The following is a 28,000-nucleotide window of genomic DNA, read 5'->3' as shown; positions in this document are numbered from 1 at the left end:
TCTATCGATGACGGATATATCGGGTCTCTTGGATGTACGCCCTTGAGCAGAATTTCGCGATGAAAAGAAAAAAAAGGAAACAAGCGCGGCGAAACTTGACGAGCGATAATTAAAACCGGCGAATCGAAAGTCGTTAACGATCGTCAGGTTAACGATCGCTCTCGAAATTAAATCTTCGTGCTGCATCTGTGCGAACAAATCGCAGCCGGTGCATGCTACGCACGACCGCGTGTAAATCATTCGCAAACCATGGGTATACACGCATTTCCGCGCGGCACTTACGCACTACGAGACACGCCGCAACGCGGTGAAGTCGCGACGACGCACGTGTGTGTTAACATAACGCCGGTAAACGTGTCGGCGACACGTGTCGGGTGTGTAATCCATGGGCCCGTCATTGCGGCAACTGTGTGTCACGAATGCTACGCCATCGACATGTTCTACAGAATGTTCCGGGTGTTAATCGCTATTTCCCTAAACTCTAATAAATTAAAAATGAGAATCTCTCTTGTTTATAAGGAAAACTTAATATTAAAATAAAGTATAGTAAGAATTCATAATTGTAGAGAGAGTACGTCTTTAATATAATATCTTTAATATAATGTCATATTTTTATTATAAAATATTCCTATAATTAATCTTTATAGTTTGATTAAAAATAAAATCTTGTTATAATTAAATAATAAATAAAATGTTGCAATAAACACCTTTTTAAAAATCTGAACTTGAGTTCATCGATTACTATTTAGAAAACGATAGCAATTAAAATTTTTCTGACCAAATAGAGTAAAGAGACTAAAAATTTATATGATTTCTTTATTAATATTATATTAACTATTTTTTAATCTCACAATTCTATTAAGTAACAAATAAAAGTTCTTTTTCAGAAAAGAATAGTTCGAAAAAATTTTTATAGAATAATTCAATATATTAATAATTCTTCTTTTTTTATTTCAAACTTGTTCTAGGAAATAGCAGTGCACACACAATCATGTTCATTATGGAGGACAAACTGCAAGTTTTAGCATCGTTTCACACAGCGCAGCAATGTATTCGTAAGTGAAGAGATTCCCTTTAATATGATATGGAAAAACGCGGCAGTGACGTCGACGAATATCATTTCGTGATCGACAAGCCGTCGTCGCTTCGCTTAATAATAACGCGCCCCGTCATCGATTCTATTCCAGCGCAACCGATCATTCCAATCGAGATCTCAAATCACGGCGTCTGGTTCGCGTCGACCTTCAAGCGTCGGCGACGACGTGCAAAACGCGTTACGCCAAAAGTACCGGCCCGGAAATCGTTAAAATTGTGCACACGCCTACTGGCCGATAACGCCCCGATCTCGCACTTCACGATACAAATTCGATTTTTGCGCGAGGCACCATGGTCGCTGCATCGCACTACATCGTTTATGTTTCACGCCATGCAAATATACGCTAGCGAGAGAAGGTCGAATCTGTTTCGCATACAATCATCATCGCGTGAATTGAATGCGAAAAATCGATGTCCTGAACATGTCAAGAAGCAAACATGAAAAAATTTTTTGTTTTGAATTTCTTAATTTAGAAATCATATTAATTATAAAAATGGTATATTTAGTTTTCTATATTATATAAAATATCTCTCTCTATATTATATTTACATAATACTTGGGATAAAAAAAAAATAAAGAAGATAAAATGTTTTCTCTGTACTTCATATTAAAAAAAAATATCTTTAAAACTCGATACATTTAAAATTATGAAATGTAAGATATGTATGAATTATAATTCTCTCCGGAATTATAATTTTCCAATATTTCATCCGGATATATTTTACTATAGATTGAGAATATAATTATGCGGATGCATAAAATATCACAAATTAATATTAATAATATGACATTAATGTTCGTATATTATGCAACTGATTATTGTATAGATCTGGCGCACAACTAAATTATATGCAATAATTGTATGCATATAATTAAAATATTAGAATATATACGGAAAATCAAGTTTTCCGACTATTTAATATTGAGAACGTACTGTGTGTTGCCACGTGTCGAGATCCACGTCTGTTTTACGTCGAGAATTATATCGCTATGTTGATATGTACATAATACGTGGCCGCCAAACACGTATCCGTCGAGACCGGAAATCGTTAAAATTGCATGGCCACCAGGTGGCCAATAGGCACGTTATTGCATTTTGCGCACGTAAAAGCAAGCTTCGAGAAAAAGCACTTCAAAATAAAATCAATCCTATTCTAATTGCGAATAAGAAACGAGAGAAATTGTTTTTCGCACAATGAAATAATGTGAATACTTTTGCGAATAAAAAATATATATATATATACTTATATTAAAATCTCATACATTTTTCTCTGTAACAACTATTCGAAATATTTTATTAAAATAATATTTCCAGTATATAGCCACGCAACAACTTTCTAAGAAAAAAAAAAAAAAAAAATTTCATTCTTCTTTAAAAAAAAATTGTGTACTACGACAGATATTCTTCCGCGAAGGTATATTACAAGGTACATTATAAGAGAATGACATTATATACAACGCGCACGAATAAGTAACACCAAAGTACCGAGGGGTTTAAGAATCGGGCGAATATATATTTCGTCTTAACAACCGTGCGAAATGCGAGAGACGTCCTCATTAATCCTTCCGGCTTTATCCGGCCGCGCGCTGGCACGTATCTTAAAGATCCTCGCAGGAGTTGTGATAAATGTCATGCAAATGTGCGCCCCTTAACGAGCCCTAAGTTTTTGCCCGGCAGCGCGAAAACTTTCGTACTGTGAAGTTCCTGTTACAAAGGAGATACATCGCCCCCGCCATTCTGTCGCGTCATTCACGCTTAAAGGAGCATAATTGTTGCACGTTGTATTTTCTGGCCTCTTACATCTCGTCCCCGCATCAAAGACCTCGCGTCCTATCTCGTTAAATTGCGAGGGTGCGAGCAACCTATGTCGACAGAGAAAGTTCTCATGGATATTTTATTTTTTTAAGCGAGAGTTATATATGTTGGCGCTTTTGCACGCGACGCGAATTTGCTTATAAATAGCTGTATCATCTGGTGCTGCTCTCTTAAGATATTCATTAACCATACACGTCACAAAAGAAAAATCAAGTAAATAAATTAAATAAATTAAATATATTTATTTAAACTATATGTTTTTTTATCTGTAACATGTAAAGAAAATAATTATAAAATAGTTAATTGTTGATAATTATTTAGACGGATCTCTATATATCTTATATCTACTTCTGTCAAATAAATAATAATTTATCCACAACGAAAGAGAATAAATGACAGTAGACATTCAAAAGCTCAAAATATATATGCCTCATTAAAATATTTGGTAATGTGACAAGGCATGTCATTAAAAATGATGTGAAGTCCGTCAGTATTTTAAGTATAAGACAATGTTCTAAAAATATAAATATATATGTGTGGAGTAGTGAAAATCCAATTAGTTATTTTCGTCCATTGCAGTAATAAAGAGATGAAAAAAGAAAAATAATAAACTTTTATCTTATAGATTGCGCGATATTAAATTCGTTTCCCAAATAGCTTTCGTCGAATGCAACGTTAATTTCGTGCTAGACACGAGTCGCGAATCATGACTCACTATTTGGAATGCGTTCAAATCGAATATCTGCTCTAAGCATGCATCGACATAGTCTTGTCGCTCCGCCATAAAATACTTGAACTTTACGACTTTAACTTCATTTCACAATTTCTTTGTGTATTTATGTGTTCGCGCAAATTACCTTACCTCGCATCCAAAAAATATCTTAGCGAGAAAGAAAACTTTCACCTCTGCCATTATTTTTTTATCAGTCTTCGTCGGTATTAATTGAAGAGTATTAGCTTCATCAAAAAAGTCAACAGACGTATGCATGACGAAGCGTAAAAAAGTTCTCACTTTTCTTATAATTATCGCGCTAGATAGCTCAGAGATAATTGCAGGTTTCTAATGTAAACTCAAGGAAATCGTTATTTATACAACGATTAAGCTCATTAATCACCAAAACTATGTATATCAGACACTTTAACGCACCTTTTAAGCAATGTGCAAGTTTCTAATTTGCACAACTCTACTTGTTTTTAACTTATTCCATTCCATCTATATTTTTATTATGTATGCATTTGGTTTCTGAAATGAAATAATTTGTATTATTTACATAATTTATTTTTTTACCTATAATTAGAGAAATTAACAAAGAAATATTAAAATCTTAATATATTCTATCATACATATCTATAAATATGAAAACCTCGCCAAAAAAAATTTTTGGCAAAAACTTGATAGTCCGCTAATATTAATAAATTCAATTAATTATTTTTTATAAACATTTTTAATTTCGGCAAATAAAATTTTTTTATATATTCTTTCAAGGGCTACAATTTTTCTTGAAATACTTTTTTCTTTATGTGTGTATATTTCTTTCTTTCTCTTGACTTCTCCTTGTCGCTCTTTGCGTTTGCTTTCAGAACAGGGTAACAACAAGCGATCGAGGATATGCACCTGCTTTGCTGTGTGATCCTCTTTGATGTCATTCCCTGGACTTTGAGTGTCACAAGAAGAGCAGGCGAGAGAAAGAGAGAAAACGCTGAGGGAGCAACATCGCGAAAAAAGCGCCTTTCAAAGCGGATACTCGCTTCCTCCTTGGCGCAAGAATGAAACGTTTCGCCTTTTCACGCATTTACCCGAATACGCGTGTCGATACTTCGCATTCTACGATACGCAAAGCAATTCTCTACAAGTGAAGTTGTCTGCAAGGTTTTAAATCAGTTCCTGCGTGTATTCCTCCTGACTTCTTTCGAAGTTTCGCGGGCAAATAAAACCTTCATTCACGAGAGTTTCTACAATAATATTGACATTTTTGTTATTTGAACGAAAGCTTTTATTGTGACTTTTAGCCATTTTTACTGACGAGCAAATATTCGATTTTTGCAACGACTAAAACAATCGATATCTGATAAACGCAACAATTTAATCAAAGGACTATTAAAAAAGAATGAGATATTGATAATTACTTTATATTTCCATTAAAAAATATTCGATATAATATAATATCTGATACCATATATAATATGTAATACCCGATACTATATTATAATAAATATTCAATACTAAATATTCGACATATGATATGACAATAAAATAATTCTATGATTATTATATAATTTTTAACATATATATTTTTTCAGATCACTAACAACGAAATTATCGCTTCATTCAATGGCAAGATGTGAAAAGGAGATAGAAATGACAAAAAACGCGCAAGTGTTCCTGAAGTCGACTAATAATCACCATGTCATTTACTTCAACTTGACTTTAACGCATATTTCAAGGACCAACGAGTCTTCGAGTGACGCATCATCGCGGATAATTGTTTTGCAACAGCTGCAGTGCATTTCACATCGCAACCACTTATCGTCCTCGCGAGAGCAATTTTTGTGCGAACGCACGAGCGGCGTCCCCAGCGAATAGAAAAGAAACTAAATACTAGAAGCTAAAACTTCAGCCCCGCAACTTTAAGTCCCTCGTGAATAATCACCGGCCTAGGGGCGAAAGTCTCGGCATACATAACAGGCCATGGTAGTCGACCGATGACCGGCGCAGCCAGCCAAAAGATTGCAGAGAATCCGTCCGAGCGACGAGATAAATTCCCTCGCGTGTGCCGCGCGGACGTGCAAAACAAATTAGAAGAGAAAGACAAAACAAAATAGAGAGACTGAGGAGGGGAAAAAGAAGAGAAGAAAAAAATAAAAAAAAAAAAACGAAAGGACGGAGCTTGAAAGTACGAGAGGTGGTCGTCCGAGCACGCTGATAAACGCTGAGTAATGGGGACGCAAATTGCGTGCGAGGAATACCGCGTGAGAAATGAGTGCCCGATGCAAATTCTTCCGGCCGCGAGGGCGACGCGACGACCGATGCTGCCGGACGCTGTAATTCCTTCTAAACGGCACGACGCGATCGCGGACGGGTCCACGAAGCTGACCGTTCCTCGTCGTATCCGTGACGATCCGACGAGAGACGTGTAATTTCCGGGAGAACTTGCCAATTAGTAAACCGCCCCGGTGGAGAATTTCCGTTAAGTTAATACAACATCGAGTATCAATACACCGGAAATCATAGACGTTACGTTATTATAGCATCGATAACTCTCGATACGGTCTTCGCTATGAACCAAGAAGATATACAATCTGCGAGATACTGACACAAATGGTCTTTGCGAACCAACGTGTATATACGAAATTTTCGGCGCAGATTATTCTCCAACGTCAACAGCTCTTAACCCTGATCTCACGATGCAGCAGCGTGACGATATTACGTCTCTCTATAGTCTTCGTGATATTACGAGCCGACGTGTACAAACTTCGCGGTACTACAAACCAACGTGTATAGTCTTCACAATAGAGAGTGACTCGGCGAGTCCGTAAGGCGTCTGTCGGTCTTCCCGGAGTTTCTGCGGCATCAATTACACCTCGCTTCCCAGGTTTGTTCCCCGGGATTGATGCAGACTCTTTGCCGGCAGAGTGACTGTGCGATTATTCGAGAAACGTATAGTTCCGCTTTAACTAGAGGAAGCGACTTTGCGTCGCGTCGTCCTCGAGATCAGATATATCTCCGCGCATCTTATACCCTATCGTACAGCGCATCTTTCTATAATACTGAGTTATTATAACGTAATAATATAAATATAAGAACATCAAAACTAATTTTTCATTATTGATCTCGAGTTAATAAAAACGATCGAAGATGCTTGTTAAGAGATGCTGGCTAGAAATAATTTTCCAGTGATAAAATCTAACGGAAAAAAGAGTTTTTATATTATATATATATAATATCAATAAAAATAATTTTATAATTATTTGAACAATTTCTCTCGTATTATTATACGAATATTAATACAAAAAGTTCATCAAGCTAGACGAAAGAAAGTGATTATGTGTTTAGTGACAACAAGGTTTTGATCTCAAAATCCACAACGGAAGAAACGATCTAAAGAAAGTGCGGGTGCTTCAAGATGAGATATCTCACGGTGTAACGTATCAAGGATTAAGGCAAACTCCTTGAAACGGACCCTCGGATTTGCCTACACGATAGAAAGAACGTCGAGTGGCCAAGTCATAGTCGCAAAAGTCGAGTAAAATCCTCCTGCTCGAAACTTTCCTTGAGTAACGTCAAAGATCAAACAAAGGATCAAATAGTCACGAGGAAGGGCGCGCGTATCTCGCGAAAGTTTCACGCGAAAAGGAAGAGAACAAGAGAGGGAGAGTCGCGTGCTGATCCTTTCGAGAGGCTGCGCTGATCGTCGCGGACAATCGACCGCTTATCGTGATCCGCTCTTTGTAATACACCACATACCGTGCGCGGAAAAAGTAGACGAGACAAGTGGCGCAGGAAAGGGATGATGGCGGGCGCGGGGGTGGGCGGCGTCGGCGGTGCCGGGATGCTGAGAACCAGGCGGAGGGATGTCAGCGTCAAGCCAAATAGAAAACTCGACCGGAAGTCCTCAAGGGGGATGATTTACGAGAACGAGGAACTCAGACTGAGAACCATTCACATCAATGCCGAGGTGGAGCAAGGTAAAGAAGGGGGTTAATACGAGGGAGAATTTACGCGGGCGTGCGGCAGCTCGCGCGAATCTATCGATGAATTAGGGGGATAAAAAGCGGGGAAAAAGGGGGAGATCGTGTGAATATGTCGTTATAAAAGAACGTTATAATAGCGGTTATTATTCATCCTCTCGCTCGACTTGATCGCATGGAGTTAATGAGAATGTTTGCAACGGATAAACAAGTTAGTACAATTTTCGATATACTTAGAGAAACAGAAAAATTTCACCAAATTTTTCTCATTTTTTTCGACAAAGAAATATGCATTGAGATTAACGATAGATGCTTCGCTATAAAAAACTCTAAAAAAAAAAAAAAATATATCTTCAGATAAATAAAACTGTAATCTTATTCCAAAGATTCAAGCATAATGCTACGGTAAATTTATTTTTCATTGTTTTCAGGTTTTCAAGTATTGTTATTTATGCAGTTTATCTATTATTTACAAAATGGTATATGTTTCTCTTTCCATGCTAAATGTCCAGAGAATATTCACGTGAATTTTACTAGCGCAATTGCTCTGAACGCCATTGTTTGAATTATTAATTTGTCATTATAGACAATTCACACTCGGAGGCCAAATTAATTTCACCGGGACTTCCATTACGCGTTAGTGGCAGGCCAGACCAACTAATAATGTTAAATATTTAATTCTCTGGAGTATGACTGCGCCAGAGCAATCAAGAATTAATTTAACTACCGTGTTAAAGGAATTTTTGATATATCATGGAAAAGAGCAATTCCAAGCTTTTATTATTCTATTAAAGTTAGCAAATATTTCACGATAAAAAATGAAGCTGACATCTCGAAGATACACAAAGTATCTCATCACATTTTCGAAAAAAAGAACAAGTCGATCTTAAACTCATTAAAGAATATGTCGTTAAAGTTTTACACAGTGGATTATCCTTCCGTAGAAAATGCTGCTCTTTTTTCTCTCTCTCTCTCTCTCTTTTACCCTTTTTAAATACATTGTGAAATTAATTGAAGATTTTTGAGGCAGGTTTTAATAAATTTATTCGACGCAATTTTGCTCGCTGAAATTAAATGACATTTTAAATGGATCTCACTAGCCTCGCAAATCTCACTGCCATTGCTATTATTAATTATGAATTTGTCATTATGAATTATATCGCATATAAGCAGTAAAATATAATTTTATGACATCGAGAATTTCATTATGCGGCTATAGCTAAATCTCGTAAACTGCATCGCGCCGGAATCGCCTACAAATAGACACGCGCATACACAAGATTGAAGTCGCCGTATATCGTACGAACCTACTACGAACTATTTTCGAAACCCGGCCTGCACACGCTGAATTTGTCCAGTTGGATAAGCGCGAGTAGCACAGTTTCTATAGTAGCGGCAAACGCGATCCAGCAGACTTGACTCAGTTACTAAATGCGCTCGAGCGAGCTTAAGAAAACGCAAAACGCATCCGCATTCCACTTTGTACAAAAAAAAAAAAATGTTTTCTTTCATTACATAACAGCTTTATTTTGACGTGAAAAACAGTGTCTTAACAAACTAAGTAAAAGAGAAAAAAATTACAAGTGACTTGTAATTAAAAGTGAACGTGATGAATCCACATAGATGTGACTAATTTAATTAACGAATTTATAAAACTTAAGTTATACGAATTGAATAAATTAAAAAAGAAGTTAATCGCGTCTAGAAGTGAAATTATCAGTCGATTTACCATATTACCGAGAGTTCTCTAATATGGAAAGCAACACATAAGAGATTATCGTTGAAATCGATTGTTTGATCGAACGCATACTTTCGAAGAAAATCAATCGATAATGGTAGGTACATATGCGTCATATTATATATCTTTTAGATATTATAGATATTACGTGTTAATTATAATTCAGGAATAAACTTGAACGGATATGTTGCGCGAAAGTATGACGTTAATGCAAAAAGTTTGAATGACGATACGTGTATGAATCGCATGCATGTACGTGATTTCGTCGAGATTTATTTACCCGAGGAGCCAAGAAAAGCTTTGTTTTGGCAAATATTCCGGGGTGGCGTTTGTTCTCTCGGAACTCGAGGTCCAGATGTCGACGCTGTACAGACTCCGAGACCTAAATGCTAGCTTATATATAATATACTTACATATAAATTATCTATATAATGCTGTAGAAACGTCAAATTAATTTCGACTTTAATCGCCCCCGCCGATAGATCAATAAAACTCGGAAATTTCGAACAGTTTTAACTATTAATGAGGTTGAGTCACGACATATATATTCTATATAAAAAAAAACATTTCAAATATATTTTTTATAATCATTTATCGAAAAAAAAACAATGCGGTAACATAATTTAACTACAAAATTTATATGTTATATAATTATTTATATAGTTACGAAATGATTAATTAGAAACGATTTAGAACCACCTAATATACATATGTCAAACAGAAAAAGAGTGTCTGACACTCTCGTCAAATCAAGATAGCGTCTGAGCTTTTTTGTCCCTTCCGGCACATTATGCAGCCGGATTATCGTAGTGCATTCAAGTAACGTGCGAAGAAAATCCTCCACGATTAGAAAAACTGACAGCACGCCGAGAGGATTCAAAGTGAGTTGCTGGATCAATCTATCGGCTCTTCTCTTTTTCCCATCTCATACTCGATGGGAAAACCAGACGCCACCTACGTCAGGAGATTATTTTGAGTCCTTTTTCAACCTCTTGATAGATTACATCGCCGCGTGAAGAAACGGCGCCGGTCTAATGAACAATTTATCATCGCCCCGGGTTGCACCGACACCGAATTTCTTCAATATCAAAAATATCGCACCGTCGGACTTCAAAACTGATGATGTTAGACATAAGAAGCAACAATGCTACTCCTCACAAAGAAACAATATTAAATTACTAAAAATAATTGTTAAAAAAAAGAATATAAAGTTCAAAGTATGTCTGAAACGTGATCATCACACTAGAAGAATTCAAGTTTGACATATATATAGATGATATGTTCTTATTATCGATATATTTAACGTATAGCGCAGCAGCTTTACAATGAATACAAGTATATAAATTTAAATGATATATAAACTTGCCGGAAAAAAAAAAGATTTTTCTCACTCGAGATTATAGCTTTTGCGTAATATTACGGTCAAGGCGCATAATAAAAATGTATAAGAACGCTTCCAGCGACGTTTCTAAAATAACATCAAAAGAGATAGAATGACGTTGATCAGTACCGGAGCATCCTGGTGTTACCTAGCAATAATGTCAGATGCATGAAGAGAAACTTATCGAGAAACTCAATATAAAATATTTTTATATATTTTCTGCAAAAATATATTTTCAATAAAATAAAATTTAAAACAAAAGTTATGAGAGAATTTATCTATCTCTTTTCTTCATAAAAGATTTGTACTTTCCATTACGCAATCTTAGCACACTCTATCAATTTTTCACATATTTCAACCAAACTTGTGACTAGAAAATAACAACAATATTTTCTGGTCTTTAACGGTATCATTTCATAAATGCCACCGAAAGCTTTACGCTTCGTCACTTAAAAATTTCACAATCGTAAAATAATTTCTGTATATTACTTTTACATATATCATTCTGTCAATTAAGAATTTCTTTTTTTCTTGGAGGAAATGGAAAGAAATGCACTAATCTGGTATCATTGCCCCGGTGCGATAACACGGTCCTGGCGTCGCGGGACCACGAGGGACTACAAAAGATTTAAATAGTCGCGAGGGCTAGAAAGAGAGAGACTCGCGGCGGTGGTTTCGTGACGCGCGATGAAGAAACTGACGAAGAAGAGGTAGCTCGCGGTAGGGATAAAGACCGCGGCAGTGATGTAGTTACGCGTCGACTAGTTTCGCCCGGTGACTCTAAACGGCCGGCAGGCTTTTCGCGGTCCGCGAAAACTGTCAAACTCATGGAGTGCGATCCCGGAAGCGCGACCAGTCCGGAAACCGATCTCGTACACCGACACCCATCATCATTCGAAGCGTCGATGTGATACGTCGTCGACCCTCGACGTCGCAGCAGCGACGACGTCGCACGGAGAGACGCACATCTGTCGGAGACGCGCATCTCGAGATTACGTAACGAAAAAGAGAAGGACGTCGAAACGAAGGTTGAATTGTGGAAGAGAATTTACGAGACTATTACAAAGTGCGCGACAAATTAACGCGGAAAAGTGTAAAAAAATTAGTGAAAATATTTAAACTCATATTATGCGAATTTTAACATCGTACTAAAAAAAAAAAAAAAGTTCGGTTTTGGCAAATCTTCGTTCTTTATTAGCTATCAGTAGTGACACTCTATATTAAATTGACATGTGTGATCTTACCTAAAATTCATATCTAAATTAATAACGCGAATTGTTAATTAAAATTAATATTACAATTAAAATTAAATCTTTTAATTGTCTCAAGTATAATAATATCAATTTGTTGCTGTCATTATCTCGAGCAATATTTGCGATGCTTGAAGATATCGACATATGTCTTTCGCACAATACAGAACATAACAATTCGCGGGAAATACATCATCATGGAGAACAGTTGGTCACGGATGGAAGAGGAAGAAACGGCGAATGTTATATGATGTCGACGCAATTAACTGACAGGATAGTGACAAAAATAAAGAACAGCTATTACGAAAACAAGCAGTTTCCGTTTACGAGTCTTTCCCGGAATAAATAAAAAAAAGATGAAATTCAGACACGCCGTTAGACAAGCCAGACAAAGCGTTATTTATTAATGGAAAGCTGATGGATTATTTAAAGATTCGACCGGCAAAATGACCTCCACCCCTGTCATTCGAGTGCGCCTAACTCCGTTAAAGAGACGATACACGTAAGTAATGTAAGTCCGTTGTTGATCTGACAAAATCGTGGCGAGTCGCGAATCCAAGAGGGGAGTTGATCCCCCTCGGCCAAAAGTCAAGGAACAAACGAGCCCTCCGTGGCGCACACAGAAATGGAAAGAGCGGGCTATAGACGACATGATGCAGAGAAGAGATTCGAGCAGATCAATGAGATGCGAAGAGAAGGAAAGCTCGTTTTTTTCGTCGCGAAATTCTGGTACGAACTCATTTAAGCGTAACTTTAATCTTTTAACTCTTAACGTGCATTAGTGACGATAAACAAGTAGTTTTTTAACGATCACGTTATGTATTTTCTTTTTTGATTCGTAGATTGGTTTGACTAACTTATGTTCATTAACCACAAATAGTGAAGAAGTTTGATAATTTTACACGCGTATTTGTATTCTAAATGATTTTATCATCCATTTGTCACAAAGTTGAAGACTCTTTCTTTAAGTCTTTCTTCTTTCTTAAATTTCAATCCCTTATAAGGTACAGATCGATGTTTCAAAATTAAAGCGCTTTTTTTTTTATACGATTTTTAATATCTGATATACATACGTGTGACGTCAAAAAGCACGTTAACGATATGCTTAAGTTTCAGCGAATTCTGAAATATAAGCTATGACGTAATTAATAATGATAAGAATGACGGAGACGGTAAACATTGAACATCTAAAGATTTAAATTCGGGAAACATCATTAACGCATAGACGAGACCGGCAAAGAGCTCTCTCTTTTTTCCAACGCGCGCGGAGACGGAAAACAATTTTTAATGCTCTTCCTATACCCCCGACTTCATCTGCTTGTGTCGCGCAAACTCGACCATGCTTTCGTTCGCCGTAAAAAAGAGAGACGCGATAATGTCCATGGCGTACACAGATGAATACGATTTTCACTGATAGAAATCTACATGTGTGTGTCTGAACGTGTGGCTGCGCTCCTCTTACTATAGTACCTCGTTATATGTAGTTGCAGGAAGATATCAGTTTGTAATGGCTCGCGCGGCAAAAGAGGAATTCTTTCACGAGCGCGGAAAAGTGAGTCCTCGTAAAAGACAACGTAATAGACACATTCGCGAATACGACGGTATTATCCTTTTTGCGACGACGATATTGGATCCGAAGAAGAATTAAAGGCCGATTTTATAACACCGTTCATTTTACGAGCTTTTTCTAAGCGTGTATATAATCTATGCTTGCTGCAAAGTGGGGAGATTAAGGATCGATCTTGCAAGTTCCTCATTAATTCGTATAAACACATCACACATTGATCGCTATTATTCACTAAGGACTGCAAAAGCACGGTTATTACAGGCAGCTAGTTTTATTGTAATATTTTATCCAATATTCATACGACAATATTTCTCTCTCACTAAAATTCTCTCTCAATACGCACATTTTCAAATTACATACATATTTTATTTTATTTAAAAGAGATTTTTAATATTGAATATTATAAAATATATTTAGTTATATAGTCACGTCTCATAATTAAATTGTTATAATGATTAAATGCATTAAACAATCGCAACGCAAACTGATCTCACTCGGAGAAATTTTGTTAAACATAAACAATCCCAGACTAATTGAAAAATCATTAATTAACGTTAAAATTATATTTTCACGACAGAATCATAATTAACGGTTGCAACAGATTCGATATATGGAGATATATTATAGTACAGTTATTTAAGCGCACTCGAGTGCGGATGTGTACGCCGGCGATAACGCGCAGTCATTGCAAAAGTACGTGATTCTCTCTCTTTCTCTCTCTCTCTCTCTCTCTATTTCTCTATCTATCTATCTCTTTCCTCCATCAGCAAAATTAGCATAAGCCGAGAACTCCGCCAACACGATGCGGCGGGAAGCGCATCCGCGAGATTCCCAGAAACCCAAGTTGACAATGCAATCTTGACTAACAATAAGCGCTGACGCGAAAGTAATCCCGGGCACGCGACACGCTCGGAACCCGCTCCTCTCGCGCCGACACGGGATTTCTCTCTCAGTGAGGGATGCGATTCGCTGCAGTTTTCCGAGTACGCCCGCGCGCCTGTGGAAGCTCGCACGGAAAGGATGCAACGCGACAGTGAGTAATGCTGGAAATTTGTCCCGTTTGAAAAACAGACAAACAAATAAAAATAAGAAACTCTCTCATTCTGTCGCGCGTAATACAGTGAGACGATATAGTGAGTATTACTGAAAATTCATATTATTATGCAATCTCCTGCGGTTTCGTTTTTACTATAACTTATAAAAATTTATATGAGAAATTTACTACGCTACAGTAAATAATTGCGTTTCGAGATAAACTGTTTTGTCTCGTGAGAGAACAATAGATAAAGAGACGCAGATTTTTTATGCATAAATAATGTGGCAAAGCAACGATTAAACGGTATAATAATGAGTGCTTCAAAAATAAAACTGATGTCATTATTCATCCCAGATGTTGTTCAGAAAAATCTCCACAAGAAAAATGAATACATACGTTTTAATTTAAAATACATGTAATAATTAAAACAGTATAAAAGTATTAAAACAGTATTAAGAAGTAAAATTTTAGAAAAGAAAGTTTACGGATAAAAAACTATTAATATATCAAAAGTAGAAAATAAAACTGAAGATTTGCGACTTTAAATGCGACCTGTATACACATGACAATATAAAAAAAGTACTGAGAAAGCAGAAGCGCGAAGCGCAAAGACGAGGAGCTTTTTTTCAATGCGCGACGGGCGGAAACGTAAGCTCGCTTAGGAACGTTGTCTCTCTGTTCCTCGGAAAGTGTCACGAGACACCTTGCAGCCAGGGGCTTTCATAAAATTCTACTGTGTCGCGGAGCAAAAAAACGGAGCGTTGTCGTCGCGCGTTCACAAAGCGAGACGCTTGAGTTTCCCGTACTTTTCAAATGCTCGAACGAGGACGCGCACGCAAAGTACACGATCGTATGCATCGGCGGATGCAAACACCTGCACTGAAACTTTTGCGAACGAGAGATGGAAATTTCAGGTCGATCTCCTTCTCACCCGCGGCTTACAGTTCTGGAGTACCTACTAAAGTAAAACTTCTAAACCTCTTCTCGTATAAATTTCAGATTTTGTGGCTTCATTGTTACCGAGAAGTAAACCGCAAATTTTACTAAACACTCTACCCAGATCGGAATTATTTAAACCGAGATACTCGCGCTGCTATATCTCGTACATCATTGATAGAGTCTCGAACATTTCTCGCAAACTTTTACTTTAAAAAACCATGCCGTAATTTTGAATATATTTTTGTATCCCTGAATCGCATAATTCGCGCGAAAAGCTCTTTAATCAATCGAATTTAAATATTATCAACGCCTGAATATTTTCGTTAAAATTAAATTAACTAAAAAAAATTAAATCGAAAAATCTGTCATTAGTAAAGCGAAAACGCAACACTTCAAATTTTACTTACGGCACAAATATGATTTATAATATTACAGTTTAAAAAAATACTATTTAATTACAATTTTCTAACCATCAACATTTCCAATTCTAAATACAGTTGATCGAGGTCGAACAACGACGAGGCGGTTCTGTAAATATCTCACATGACACTTTACAAATGGTATTCGTGGTGCCATGCAACATCTGCGAGGCAAAACTTCAAATTTAAATAGGGGCAACGGACGAGCGTTAAAAATACTGCCGATAGCAATTATTTAAGAGTATGCAAGTGGATATTTTGACACGATCGCGCATAAAGTTCGCTCGGCCCCGCGTGCCATCATCGTTTAGAATGAACGTCATCGGAGATTCTATGGAACTCTGCGCGTCCAGGAATACACCCGTGGGGATACATCTATATCTACATAGGCACGCACGCACGTGCACACACACATATATATATATACAGAGTGTCCGATAATAACCATATAATTTCTCGTACGCAGGTAGAGCAGGTGAAACCAAAGAGAAAAGTCCTTTACCATTTTGCAATTTTCGTAATAATTATCGAAAAATTAATTTAAAAATATCAGCCAATTCGTGCGAGTATAAATATGATACATGTTCGTGACTTGAAGGTTGCGCACATAAATAAAAAAAAAAGGGTAAGTTTTTAACAGTATATATAGCACACGATGTGCCACGGCGATAATTTAACTGTGTCAGAATTCTAGTGGCTATAAAACGCGTATACGCAGGAATATCTCGTAGGTGTCTACCGACCAGACGAAACCATAAACACAACGATCGGTTATTTCGACGGTGTTCATTGTACGATACATATAATAGCCGTGTCAATCAATCAATCGTTACATTTGCGCATGTTTCATGTATCCCCGTTTATCCTAAACAAGTTAGATCGATAATACACGTGTAGAATATGTAAATATTGTCGAACGTGCTAATTGATCGTCGGATAAAAAACTGAAAATCATTGGAAACTTTTTAGAAAATGTTTTTTGGAAATTACTTCGCTGACGTAAAATATTATTTCAGTCCCTTATAAAGTTTTTTATCTGACAGCTAATTAATGTCAGGAGTAACGGGGCTTATTAATAAGATAACTGGATGTTCCGCGTTTTTAACAAGATACAAGCTTTTTATCCGACAGTCAATTAACACGAAGTGTTAATATAAGCATGAGATAATCAGTTGTCTCTGACCTGTACAGTCTCGTTTTTGCGCTTTAAAAATCTATCCGTCTTAGTTAATGGAGCTTCGTCGCGACGCGAATTATTCTTGCTCGAAGCGGCTTTCATCCATCGTATTCGCATACGCGCTATCTCGACCTGCCCATGTGTGTTTGATTAACCCCAGGGGGGGGGGGCAGTTCACCGATAAGCCGTGACATATACAGCGAGAAAAAAAAAGTACAATTCTGCCAACGTGAGGTTGACGCGCGGATGTCATTTCGCAGTCCGCTCACAATGTTGCTTTTAACATGCGGTTTTCGCGCACTTCGCCTGGTGATGACGTTATGTTTGTAGAAAAAAAAACAAACAAAAAAGATGAAATAAAAAGAAACAGGAAAAAGTGAAAAAAAGCAACGCCTCTCTGAACATCGAAATGGAAAATATCTCCTGATTTACGAGCCCTCGGTGTAACCGGCGACTACCTGGAACGTTCGTCATTCTGTCAATGGTACGGCTGCCCCGTGGCGATAGTCTTGCATACACAACGCTGCATTTAGTTATAAACCCATGAGGTCCGGAACCTAGAAACGCCAAGTTGTCCGAAGGAAAGTGACTAAACACGTTGTAAAAAAAGCTAACGCACAAACAAGAAAATTTTATAATTTTTTTTAAAAGTAATTATATATCTCTTAAAAATACAAACTTAATTTTTTTTTAATCCACAGAAATTGATTATCGTTCAACGAAATTTGATTTATCTACAAGAAGAAAAATGATATTTGTGTGATACTGATAGAGAATACTACTAAATAATCAGCATGTGATACAATAACATCATTTGATTATTCTCTTATAAAAAGTTGAATTTTGTTCTTATTTTTATGTATTATAATATAATGATAATAAATTACAATAATTATATTTACATACTAATATTTTTTTATTTCTTTTTCAAAATCAATCGTCGTCGAAAATAAATAAGCCTAAGGGAACCATATTTTGTTCCAATCCCTGTTTGCATATATACGATCTCAGACCACGATTCTTGAAAATGAAAGCCCGCGTGTTTTCGATACACACCTTCGTTAGATCGGTTCTTAACACCTCTCGCAAAGCGACAGATTAAATCTCGAGAAAAGAAAGAGAAAAAGAAAGTGAAACGAAAGGGTTAGATATTTATGAGGTGGTTCTACCATCGCGCAGCCACATCGGATATTAATGTATTCCCTTTAAAAAGAAAGATCGATCGACCTGATCTCGACCTGATCTTCTACCGATTTTAATATGGTAGAAGATAAAGAGCGACAACGAATTAATTGGAATCGATTGGAAATAGATATCTTTCGAGTTTTTTTTTCGCAACAATCGTATTACTTATTTAGCGTTATTATGCTTTATAAAGAAAAAATTGCGCCCTATTACACAGAATGCTTCAAAACTGTTCTATAATCTTTTATTTACAAATACTCAAAAATAAATTACAAAAGATGGCCATTTTTTAATAATGATGTTAAAGAATAATAGTTATGGAATTATTCAATGATAAGAATTAAATAAAAACTTAATTTTAATAAAGCTACAAAAATATTATAATAATAAACCTTATTTTCTCAACTAATTTAGAAAATATGCAATATATTAAAGAATTTGCATAACATATAAATAAGAAATTATTTGATCTATTAATTATAATATATATAAAAATTGGTAAATTAAATTAATGTTTAGCACCTTTGACCATTAGAAAAAAAGTAGAGCATTCTTTCGTTAAAAATAAAAAAAGTACCAAATTGTGATTTTTGTTCCATAAAAATAAAACTTTTTCCATAACTTTCCATATGGCCTCCGAGCTAACCCGCAGGGAGTTTTCAGCTCTCTTGGTATTACGGTAGCGATCTGTTAGCGATAATTTACATGGGATATTGGCGTGATCTAATTCGGGCGCGCTCTGGCAGCCGACGGATGGACGGCCGTGTCACGTTCGATTATATCCAGAAGGACCGCGCTTCGTATAACTATGAGCTTGCGAACCTTAAATGAAGTGTTAGTTGACGCGACGAGCCGTCGATCTAGATTATTTGGTCTAGACACAATCTTCACACTGACGTTTGAAGGGCTGAGCGGCCCTTCAGCGTAGAATAATGTCGAAAAATTATATTAAGGTAAATATTCATTTCAAAATTACAAAATAATTTTAAAAAGAAAATTCTCGTATTAAACATGGAAAATTTCACGGCACGCAATTATTTATCTTAATAACAAAGAGCTTTCTCTGCATACTTTACTATAATAATATAATATAACAATATTATATCATAATATATATAAATAGCTTATATAAGATTAGATTTAATCAACAACTTGCATATATAGATGAAAATACAAAACGTAATTATTACGAACGTAACCATTCCGCGAAGAATAACTACAGATTTGTTGCAGCAATTTAGAGACATTCCGTGCGAATAATTGCTACGAAAATTACAGAATAATGTGCTTTATTTTCCGACCCTGCGACGTTCCCCTCACTTGACGAACGTTTTAGCAGCCATTCTGGTTTACTGCCAGCGATATGAATTAACACTCAAGCGACCGCCGTTCGTTTATCGTCGACTGTGAATCATCGAAATGTGGACGTTCCGCGAGGAATATAAGCGCGACAATTATTCCGCTAAATAATCCGACGCTGATTCTCTTAAATTGGGTAAAGAAAATTCCTATAACTAACGACTCCCCGTACAATCGAAAATATAAGGAACAGGAAACAAATATTAGAGATAAGGACTGATTTGACTTTTGTTAAAATAATTTTCTTTTCAATTTTCCAGGTTATCTAGTGTATACATAGCTTGTACAAGCTATATACACAGTTATGCGGGTACTTTAAGAATATATTTAACTATCGATATTGTTGCTCTTTTAATAACCGATATCGTGATATCGTGACAATATTATATTTTATTTCCAATTCTTCTTTTCGTATTCAAATTTTATATTTTATTATGAAACTGCACCGAATGCAAAATTCAAGCAAGTTATTACATACCATTCGCATTTCATCAACTCGTTAGCAGACTCGATCATATCGTCAAATCGTGGTGTGTAAACAAGCGTACGAAATTTTCTGCAAGATCAATCGGACGTCTACGATCGCGCGGATTTCTCATATTCGTGAAGACCGCCTCGCTTCAAAGTAACGCAGTCGCAGAGAGACGGTACCAAGAGTGAAAAGCGAACCTCCGGAATATTTTCCCCGAGTTCGTTTGCACTCGTTCTCGCCGGGACGCAATTTCCACGTTTCAAAGAGCCAGAAGAAATTCCGGCCTGCTGATAGGAACAGCGAGTTGGCGAAACCAAATATGTATTTCGCAGCTGCTTTGATCACCTTCGCAGCGAAAACGCCTACAGCAAACGAAAAAGGACCGACGAAGCCGACGAAAAACGCGAAGACTCATACGCCCACTCTCTTTTCCGTCTCAGCGCAATTTTTTTTTTTCTTGCCTTTTTCTTAAAAACTCGAATCTATGTGTGTGTAGGTACACGGGTTTGTTATTTATATTACTTTGCTTTCTCAAATGCGATGCAAATATTCAAACGCGAAGAGCGATTCGCTCTTTTTAATAGCCAGGATTAATTAATGCCGATCCTCTCCGCGTGAGAATTACTGGCTCGTCGCTATTTTTAAAGACATAGAGGATCCCGGGCAACGGAAATAAGGAGTAACATGACGCCGACAGTACCGAGTGATTAAACCTTCCCGGTACGTGTTTGAGCAGGAATAATTAAAACTTTCTATCTCTCTTCTCTTGAACAAAGAATGAAGCATATCTGGACGAACGATGATGTAAAAAGATGATCAAATTATTCGCGTGGAAAGATATTCTCATTTGCAATAGAATATTAGTGAAACACGAGTCGATGGGTTGAAAGTGGTGAGCTAAATTTTAAATTTGTTTTATTCGATGCGAAAGATTTTCGGTATTTTATTAAATATGATAATATTTAATCTATGTGTATAATTCTCATATTATATTACTAAAATCTCAAGACGAGCATATCGAATATGAAATGCAACATTATCTAAAAATCAAACAAGTTCAAACAATAAATTTAAAAGAAAATTTTAAAATTTTCATATTTTTTCTTGAATTTCAAAAAGTTTAACTTTTTCATCATTTTAATTTAGGAAAATTACAAGTATTAATTTTGATACACATATCGGTAAAAATTTATACTTGAGAGTATATGCATTGATCACCCCATATGATCTATCACAATTATCCCGTTGTCAAAAATAATATAAACATCACTCGTCAACGAAAATGTTTTTAGTGAGCTATATTTCGTCGTTGTTTGCGAATATTCAGTTTGATGCTTGATTGAAGGGTATTCTGTACGCGGCTAAAAATATCCATGCGTATTCCCGCTGGCAAACTTACTTATCCAAATAAAAAAAAAAATCACCGTGTTGTTTTGATGTAAAATTTAGTAAGTCATGCGATATTCGTTCTTTTTATACGTCGCTCGTAAACGTGATGCGCGTCGGCGAATCTGTTTCAAACACACAACCAACTGTAACTTTATTACTTTTGCGAGTTGCGCATTTTTACAAAAAGTTCCACTACTATCAGCACCCATTTTAAAGGCAGATTTTTTGATGAATTTGTGATTGACCTTTCCTCAACGAAAATTTCCAAAATAGAATGACAAAGATGTTTTGCAAATTTCTCACTTATATGAAGTTTTACTTACAAAAAGATTTAATATTGTGAGTTAAAGAAAATATTTCTCGAATGACGCGAGATCTCGTATAAGTATCGACAATACATTTCTCTTTATGAAAAAAAAAAATTGTATAAAATTATGTTGTAGATGCATACAAGCCCAATCATATAATACGTTATTTACATAATAATTAATAAATTAAATAATATATTCGAATTGCACAACGGACAATTTTTATATTTCATTATCGACTTAAATAAAAAAAGATCGATAGTCGATTCTAGTACCTATATTTGAACAAATATCGTTTTCAAATGCGGTTAACACACAAGATAAATGATCCAAGTTTTAATAGCATCCAAATAATCGTTAGTGTCCACAGGAAAAATCCGAATTTATGAACCTCCGGAAGAATTTAATTTATTTAAATTTTAGATTGGTAAGCCAGGTTTAAATCCTGATTTACCACATGGCTTTTCTTGTAACATGCACATGCACATTTGCCCCCTAGGCTTAAGAGAACTGTTATCACGAGTGCGCGAGTTTTATGCGTGTATAGCTGTAAAAAAAAATCAATAAACCGTGCAAAATATTTTGTGTGGAAAAAACTGATTTAAAAAATCCCTCAAGCTTTTAATATTTCATGTAATTCCTTATACAAAAAAAATTTTGTAATTTTTAATTTTGGCCTTTAATTTTATTCTTGTTTTAAATATTCACCCTATAGTTTTTCTCAACAGCTAATGTTTAAAACATTAGTTAACCGAGTTTGAAAAAAGAACAAGTATTACGCATATACATCATAGATAATAAAAAGCTTGTAACGGTACCGCTGAATTATCTGAAAACTTTCGCGATCGGGTCGCAGTTCAAGCGCTGGGAAAACATGTTTCAAGCATAAACCCATTAATCATCGAAGTGGAAAGAGGCACCGATGACTGATGAGATACTTAACTTAACTCGCATCTAGATGGATCGAAGATGACTAACGTTCAAAAAAAAAAAGAACCGATCGACTTAGTTTTCAACAATAGTCCTTGCATCCGCATACATCATCCGATCTGTGATTCTATAGACATTATTCTATAGACACTTGCATAATGCATGAAGAAGACAAGGTATTGAAAAACATAAGTCAAATAAAAATTTGTTAATTGAAATAATAAAATTTCTCCGCAAATCAAATCTAATTAATTTTTATGTAGCAAAAAACACTTATCTCTACCTTTCAATCTTATAGTTGAGGAATTAATGGCTTTCTATTCCTATCTTTCTATTCTTATCTATATCTCTATACTATACACAAGCAGCTTTCGCTGCTTCCATCGGTGGAAAAATATCGAGCGCTTGTATTGCCATAGGCCGCACTTTCTCTAGAAAAGATTTAACACGTTATATGCGCAGACAGCGAGGTTTATTCGTCTCTCTTTCTCTCTCCGTAAAGTTAAGTAATTGGAAGACCCGGCTCTGGTGATTTATCACCGGCTTCTTGACGCACGAAAGAGCGCAGAGTTAGAGAGGAGGCTGGCTCCTCAAGCGGAGATTGTTGCCGCGTTGACCAATGATCGATCGTTCTGATAGATGCAACGCGTTTTGCGAGCAGCCGCACGTTGTGAGCCTCCGATGGACGGTGATTAAGTGATTTCCGCGAGAAAAATTGCGAAACGAATCTAGCGGGATGTCGACCTATCTTCTCAGTGTAAGAGAGTATCTTACTCGGCGGTCTTTGATGTTGTATCGAAACATTCTAGTCTATCGTGATTTCAGGTCAAAACGATATCAAGAAGCTGCGCAGGGAAAACGAGCAACTACGTAGGGAAATATGGAGCCTCAGGGATGAATACGACAAGCTCGAGGAAATTCTGAAGAGACAGAAAAATCGCGACGAAAGCGAAGAGTACGAGGTAGGCACATTGTCGATTTTAATTGGATATTAACATAAAAACGCAGTAATAAGCGATATCTAGCAAGAAAAAATCTAGTCGTTTTTGCATTTTTCATTAAAAATGTTAGACAATTTTTAATTAAAATATAATACTATTATCATAAATTAATAATCGATATGATCAAGGAAATAAAAATATGTCGGAAATTGTTGTAAATTGCAGGATCGCTCCGAGGAGGATGACGGCCCGCAGTCGGACTTTTCCTGCGACGAGGAGGAGGAAAAGTACGAGGAAAACGAAAAGGCAGCCGAGGATTTTAATCAGGAGGAGCAGTTAGAAAACGCGGAGAATCAAAAGATCTCTTCCGAGAAAATGAGCAGTAGTTTGCATCGGCTTCACGTGGAGTTCGACGATCTGTCGGTCGTCGAGGAAGAGGAAGAACTGAAGAGGGATAAGGAGAGAAAGGACGCGACCCCGTCGGATGATGGTCAGAGAAACGAGGCCGCTCGGCACCCACCCCCGCCGATCCTCAGCCCCCGGCAACTTCACGATAACATCCCATTTTATCCGGCCACGTACGAACCGACGAGTAGTTTTAGCGGAACCAGTTATTACACCGAGTGCCCGTTTGAATTCCCGGGTACGATCGATTTAATGCTGGCCGCGGATACGTCCGCCTTATTGGTTTCGCCCTGCTCAGGATTACAGTCCGATCCATTGATCCCGCCGGTCGGCCTGAACACCGATCTGGATCGAGTGACTGATCCGATGCTACCTCAAATTCACGTTCCGCCCGTCGGTTGGCAAAATGACGTGGTTTCTCAAAAACAACTGCCGATTTATACGGGTACGAGCGTCGCTCCCATCGCGTCAGTAACGAGGATGCAAATGATGAGAAAACCGGATTCGCATTTGGAATATCAGAAAATGATTCCTTCATCGGGAAACTCGATATCTTCCGACGCTTTAAGCTTGTCGAGAAGAAGGAATGCAAGTACGAAGCAACCCGCGAAATTCCAAACTATGTCAGCTATTCAAGATTCGCGAAAGCAGCTTTCAAGTTCCGAAGAAACGTTCGGCAAGAATATTTGGAACGTCACCGCGAATTTTATCGATGAAAAGCAGGCAATAATGAATGGAGAAAAAGATGTGCAAAATTTACGAATTAAAAATCAAAATATAGGAACTACCGTCGCGTCTACGATACCGGAGAAGCCAAAACATTTTTTCGCGCCGCTGTCTTTCAAGCTGAAAAAACAAGAAGAAGAATCGCCCACCGCGAGTATGAGTCATTTTGGAACCGGAACTAGCTCAAGCAGTGGCAAGACAGCTTCCACAGTCATCTCCAGGACCAATCCTTTCGTAGCGCAAAAAGGGTCGGCAGATATTTACGTGAACGGCGCGATACCTTGCGAGGATGAAAATAAAAATGATTCAAAGACATTCCTGAGTACCGATAATCTGTTGATCGCGGATAACAGAAACGCTTTAAGTAGTCAATTGACGAAATCATTATCATGCCAAAATCTTTCGAGCGAATCTCAGAGTATAGCACAACAATTAAAATTCAACCACGTCGAATCTCAGATGTTGACAAAAAGCGACAACGCTCTGGACAATATAACGAACAATTCCTCCAGCAAACCGTACAAGAGTCATCTAAACGTGACACTGAAGGTACCGCGAGCCGAGCGAACACCGAGCCCAGAAACACCGGAGGTTCCCAACCTACCCTCGATAGATTACCGCCTCTTCAGGAATCCCTTCCTGAGAAACTTCGACAAGATCTGTCCCAGCTATCAAGTAGAATCGAAACCTCCTTCTGGCACAGCGCCGCTCTCTATTCAAGTAAATGACGATGCCCTCCCTTATCAATATCCTATGCCGACTTACGGTCGAGGAGTCCACTTCAGCGAGAAGTTTCGAACTACGCATTTGCCGGATCAGAATCGATTGCTGATACCTGGCGATCAACTGATAAGCGGTAAACAGGACATCCAAGTGACTTCCTTCGAGAAACCAAGTCCTTGCACTTTGATACCTTCCGCTACTCCGTACGATCTGACCACTCTAAGAAGATTGAACGCGAATCGATACTTTCAAAGTCAGAACTTACATCAAAACGTTCCGTTTATACCGCGAGGTCAATTTTACCCAAGAGGAAGCGAAATGTTGTACTACGATAACGTCGCGACGAAAGTACCGGCGCAAACGCAGACTTCGCTCGACGGAGACTCGCATCACGAAGACGAGGAAACGATCAGCGCGCCGAATTCGCCAGACGGACAGACGCGGAAGAAGATTGTTAAGAAGGACAAAATTCTAGTCAAGGATCAGAGACCGCTATCGCCGGCGGCACAAAGAAGACTGAAGAAGCAGGGCAGTGCCACGTCGACGGATACGCTCGATTCGCCGGGAAAAATGACGCGAAAGAAACCGAGGCAATTGAGCACGACGACTACGTCTGACGGGCAAGAGGATAAGAATGAGAGCAGATCGTCATCCTCGGGACAGGACTCGCCGCGCAAGGATCAGAACCGAAGGATGTCCGCGTACATTAATTCTAAGAGACGATCGTCTCAAACATCCTTGAAAACATCGAGGAGCGGCAGTGTGGACGCATCCAAGGACAAATATACGGATAGCGCCGCGCTGAATTTAGAACGCGAAAGGACGAACTCGGTCAGTAGTCGGGAAATTGCCAGCGTGAAAGCTCGCAAAACTAGTACTAGCAGTAGTAATGTGCCATGGTGCGCGTGTTGGGGAAATGGCTGCATTTAATCGCAGTTAGATATTTTCAATCCCATTCAAGGAACAAAACTAGAGAAGTGAATGCACGTGCAAAATGTGAAGCACTGACTAATTTTGATATTAAAAGTCAAATGTCAATAATAATTATGTAATTAGTGCATTAATTGCCATTTAAACAGTATCATTAATCATGTGATCAATTTCGCTCGCGTAAAATTAATCGCTGTATTTAAAAAAAAAATTAGAAAGTAATTTATGGATAGACATTTAAGATTACTTTATTATATAAATAATGTATATGTATATATATAACTGTATTATTTTATTGTTACTACATTATTTCATATATTACTAGTCTCGAAAGTTAGAGTATACACCGGCAATATATAGTTTCCAAAAGTTTAGTGCACCAGGTGTATACTGACCTACTCGCATTTTACTTGAATGCCTTTCAGTATTCCGATCTCGTATGCATCTCGCGGAACATTAAAACGAGAAGCTATCAGTTGAAACGGACGCGGTGATCCTTATTTATTTAAGACAGCTGCAATTTCTGTCAACAGCGAGAGGTTCTTGCTACTTTCTGGCCCTCAACCGGGAGAGGGCCGAGTCGACTGAATAATTCGAAGGACAAATACCAAGGGGAAATGCTGATGGGCCGCTGAATGAATTCAGGAAGGAAGACTCCAACCTCCCCGTCGCTAGTGTAAGGACACTGCTATCGTAACCAGGTCGTAAAACAAGCACAGACAGCGGTAGTACTGTGGCAGTACTAACGCTGTCGCCGGTGTGACAGTTGTATCTAAACTAGTTCTGCCAAGAGACCATGAAGGCAAGCCTGCATCCGCTCTTAAGGCAAATTTGCTGGGGTTAGCGAGCGTAAGCTTGTCCTAAACACGCGTGCGAATAATGGTACGAGTTCTTGAATTATATAGCTCTCTCTAACAGCGATAATCTACGATTAAACTTCTTGAACAACACGAAAGTCTGAAATACATCTAAAATATCAGGTAAAATATTTTTTAGACATTTATGTTATCGTTCTTTATACAAGTGTCCACTTTTTATCTATCTAAAAGAAATGTATATAATTTATGTATTTAATTTCTTTAAAAAAAAATACTATTATAGATGTAACGTTTACTTTCTAATTATTGTGCATCAATTATTAGTCATAAATATATTATTATTATATACGTTGTAAAATTGGATTGTATACGAAATATCGTTTCTAGTCATTTATTATTTATTTATTATAGTCATGCGTTTTAATATCTTAATTTATATTAAGGGAAACAATGCTAGCAATATTCTGGCAATGAGTATTCCACGCATTTATAGACAAACTAACTTTTAAAATAATAATGTTGAGAGAGTAAGGGTGTATATATAAAAGTAATTTCGTGCCACATTGAACTAGTATGTATCACACAATACTTGTATATTTTGATAATTAATTTATATATAGACATTTTAAGTGTAATATTTAAAGTATAAAGTAGTTTATAATTTCTATAACATTTTACGGACATCTCTACATGCGCACATGCTCTT

At 37.1% G+C, this 28,000-nt stretch overlaps 1 protein-coding gene and 1 long non-coding RNA gene across 4 annotated transcripts in view; one reads left to right on the top strand and one right to left on the bottom strand.

Moving 5' to 3' along the window:
• LOC115237320 overlaps positions 1 to 28,000 on the bottom strand; it is a 191,321-nt gene that overhangs the window by 113,109 nt on the left and 50,212 nt on the right. The gene's annotated exons all lie outside the window — the stretch shown is intronic.
• Positions 829 to 28,000, top strand: LOC115237319. Of its 3 annotated transcripts, XM_029810293.1 has the most exons (6): positions 829 to 1,055; positions 4,494 to 4,782; positions 5,214 to 7,598; positions 23,577 to 23,713; positions 23,918 to 26,377; positions 27,010 to 28,000. In XM_029810293.1, the coding sequence occupies exons 3-6, from the start codon at positions 7,421 to 7,423 to the stop codon at positions 27,109 to 27,111; spliced, it is 2,877 nt and encodes a 958-aa protein (XP_029666153.1). In that variant the 5' UTR covers positions 829 to 1,055; positions 4,494 to 4,782; positions 5,214 to 7,420; the 3' UTR covers positions 27,112 to 28,000. The 3 variants fall into 3 exon arrangements, with proteins under 3 accessions (XP_029666153.1, XP_029666156.1, XP_029666154.1); XM_029810296.1 differs by having other exon boundaries at positions 23,918 to 27,078; XM_029810294.1 differs by lacking the exon at positions 829 to 1,055 and having other exon boundaries at positions 4,465 to 4,782.

Source organism: Formica exsecta, unplaced genomic scaffold (genome assembly GCF_003651465.1).
Source record: "Formica exsecta isolate Colony F162 unplaced genomic scaffold, ASM365146v1 scaffold290, whole genome shotgun sequence".
NCBI classification, from domain to species: Eukaryota; Metazoa; Arthropoda; class Insecta; order Hymenoptera; family Formicidae; genus Formica; species Formica exsecta.
The sequence above is the reverse complement of the archived record's forward strand: the minus strand, read 5'-3'. Positions and strand labels throughout refer to the sequence as shown.

Coding starts and splice junctions, on each gene's coding strand:
- LOC115237319 (XM_029810293.1), top strand. CDS start 7,421: ATGATGGCGGGCGCGGGGGTGGGCGGCGTCGGCGGTGCCGGGATGCTG. Junction 23,714..23,917: donor ACGAAAGCGAAGAGTACGAG/GTAGGCACATTG, acceptor TGTAAATTGCAG/GATCGCTCCGAGGAGGATGA. Junction 26,378..27,009: donor AACGCGAAAGGACGAACTCG/GTCAGTAGTCGG, acceptor TTCTGTCAACAG/CGAGAGGTTCTTGCTACTTT.